Below are 1905 nucleotides of genomic sequence, written 5' to 3'. Positions count from 1 at the left end.
CTCCTTACCAACCAGTGGGGGAGGGTCCTCGAGCCTGGAAGGGCCTACAGCTACAGATCAGGGTCACAGCCCAGCACTAGCTGCTCTGGGTAAGTAGACCTTAGACGACTCAGCTCACCAGGGTTTTTAGAAGTGGGCCTGGCCCACAGCTTCCGAAGAGTCTGAGAAGTGTGTGGGCACTGTAGGAAAGGTGCTGACAGAGCTGAAGTGAGCAACAGCGAAGAGAGGTTTAAATACACTTTCCGGAAGAGAGTTGAGGAAGACAGACAAGAAGGTTAGGTTTGAATAGGGGATTCTGGGAATGGGCTCCTGAGTGGCCTGTCTTTGGGTCCTTTCCTCCCCCCTAGGCTCATACAGGGCACTCTCACACAAAGGCCCTACTAGGGGGAACCGGGGACAACATGAGGGTCTCTGTGGTCTGCTGGCTGCTGGAGGACATGGAGCGGCCGGAGTTCTGCTGGAGGTGGTGGGCTCGGCTAGGCAGGAAGCTGCCAGCACTCCCTGGGCCACGGCAACCACTACCCAGTGACCGCTGGCGGCCACGCAGGTACTCACGATAGTTCTTGGTGAGCAGTGTATAAAGGAAGGGATTGATGCAACTGTTGCCGTAAGTGAGGCAAGTGGTCAGGTAGTTGACAATGCGTGCAGTCTGCGGTGCCAGTGGCATGGTCTTGTGGTACTGGGCCAGCAGCTGCCACAGCCAGAAGGGTAGAAAGCAGGCCCAGAAGAGAAGGACAATACCAAAGATGAGGTAGAGCACCCTGGGGTTGGGCAGCCGCCGCGTCTGCTTGAAAGAAGCTTGCTGAGATAGCCAGTAGGCCCTGGCCAGGCGGACATAGAGCAGCCCAATGACCAGGCCAGGCCCGACAATGCTGGTCCCAAAGAGCAGTGTCAGGTAAATACGGTGGGCATGAGGACCCCAGGCTGGCAGGCAGAGGCTCTTGGGGCCCTTCTGAACCAGTCGGATGGCAAGCATCATGGGTAAGGTCAGCAGCAGTGCCAGCAACCAGGTGCCCAGCGCCAGCAGCTTACGGTAACCCTTGGAACGCTGTGCGGTGTCCAGAGGCCTCAGTACCGCCGCATAGCGCTCACTGCTCATTATGGTCAGGGTGAAGACGCTGGCATGCATGGTCAGGAAGTCCAGGCTAAAGAGAACACGGCAGCCCACGTCTCCAAAGTGCCAGTCCTTAGTGACATAGGTGGCTACGATGAAGGGGATGCTCAGAAGGTACAGCAGGTCGGCCAGTGCCAGGTTGACCACATAGACATACATGGAGGCTGAGGCGTGCAGGAATCGGCACATGACCACCAGCGTGTACACGTTTCCCACCATGCCCACCACACCCATGGCTGAAAGCACTGCCCCAATGGCACCCGTAGCCACCAAGTCTTGCAGGGAGCTGTGATCTGTTGGGCCAGTCCAGGAACTATTGAGGGACACGTTGGGGCCTCCAGGCAACTCAGACACAGTGTTTCCCGACATGGCCAGCATGGCAAAGCTGGTTGTAGACTCCAGGCTCAGAGCCATCTCTGTCCTCACACGGGGCTTCTGGTGGGGGTCCCACTGCTCAGTGAAGAGGGCCTGTAGGAAATGTGTCCTGTAGGAGAAGATTAGTACCAGAGGTACAAGGCAGTCACCTACTTCCATGCCTAGCACCATCTATCATGGACAGTCACTGTCCCTCTGTGAAGAGACAAGGGCTCCCCAAGTCCTGTCCCATTGCAACCCTCAAAAGGACCCCTTTTGTGTCATCTCCCCAACTACACAGGGGGACCCTAGAGCCATCGGGACCCACTGTCCCCCAGATACTCCCCAATGCAAATGTAAGGCCTTTGCTTTTCTGAAAAGCCGGTCACAGCAAGGCAGACGTCAGCAGTGGGCAGAGACAAGAGCCCCAAGTTCTA

General features: G+C 57.0%; 1 protein-coding gene across 1 annotated transcript; it reads right to left on the bottom strand.

The window, feature by feature from the left end:
- Positions 1–364: 364 nt before the first annotated feature.
- On the bottom strand, positions 365–1588 carry Uts2r (urotensin 2 receptor). Its single transcript, XM_051183657.1, has one exon. It carries the CDS (start codon positions 1526–1528, stop codon positions 365–367), a length of 1164 nt encoding a protein of 387 aa, XP_051039614.1. The 5' UTR covers positions 1529–1588.
- Between the last annotated feature and the right edge of the window lie 317 nt (positions 1589–1905).

Source organism: Phodopus roborovskii, unplaced genomic scaffold (assembly GCF_943737965.1).
Source record: "Phodopus roborovskii unplaced genomic scaffold, PHOROB, whole genome shotgun sequence".
In the NCBI taxonomy this organism is placed as follows: Eukaryota; Metazoa; Chordata; class Mammalia; order Rodentia; family Cricetidae; genus Phodopus; species Phodopus roborovskii.
Note: the sequence above shows the minus strand (reverse complement) of the source record. Positions and strands in the feature narration are given on the sequence as shown.

Bases quoted from the DNA above. Each gene is read 5' to 3' on its own strand.
- Uts2r (XM_051183657.1), bottom strand. From the start codon at position 1,528: ATGGCTCTGAGCCTGGAGTCTACAACCAGCTTTGCCATGCTGGCCATG.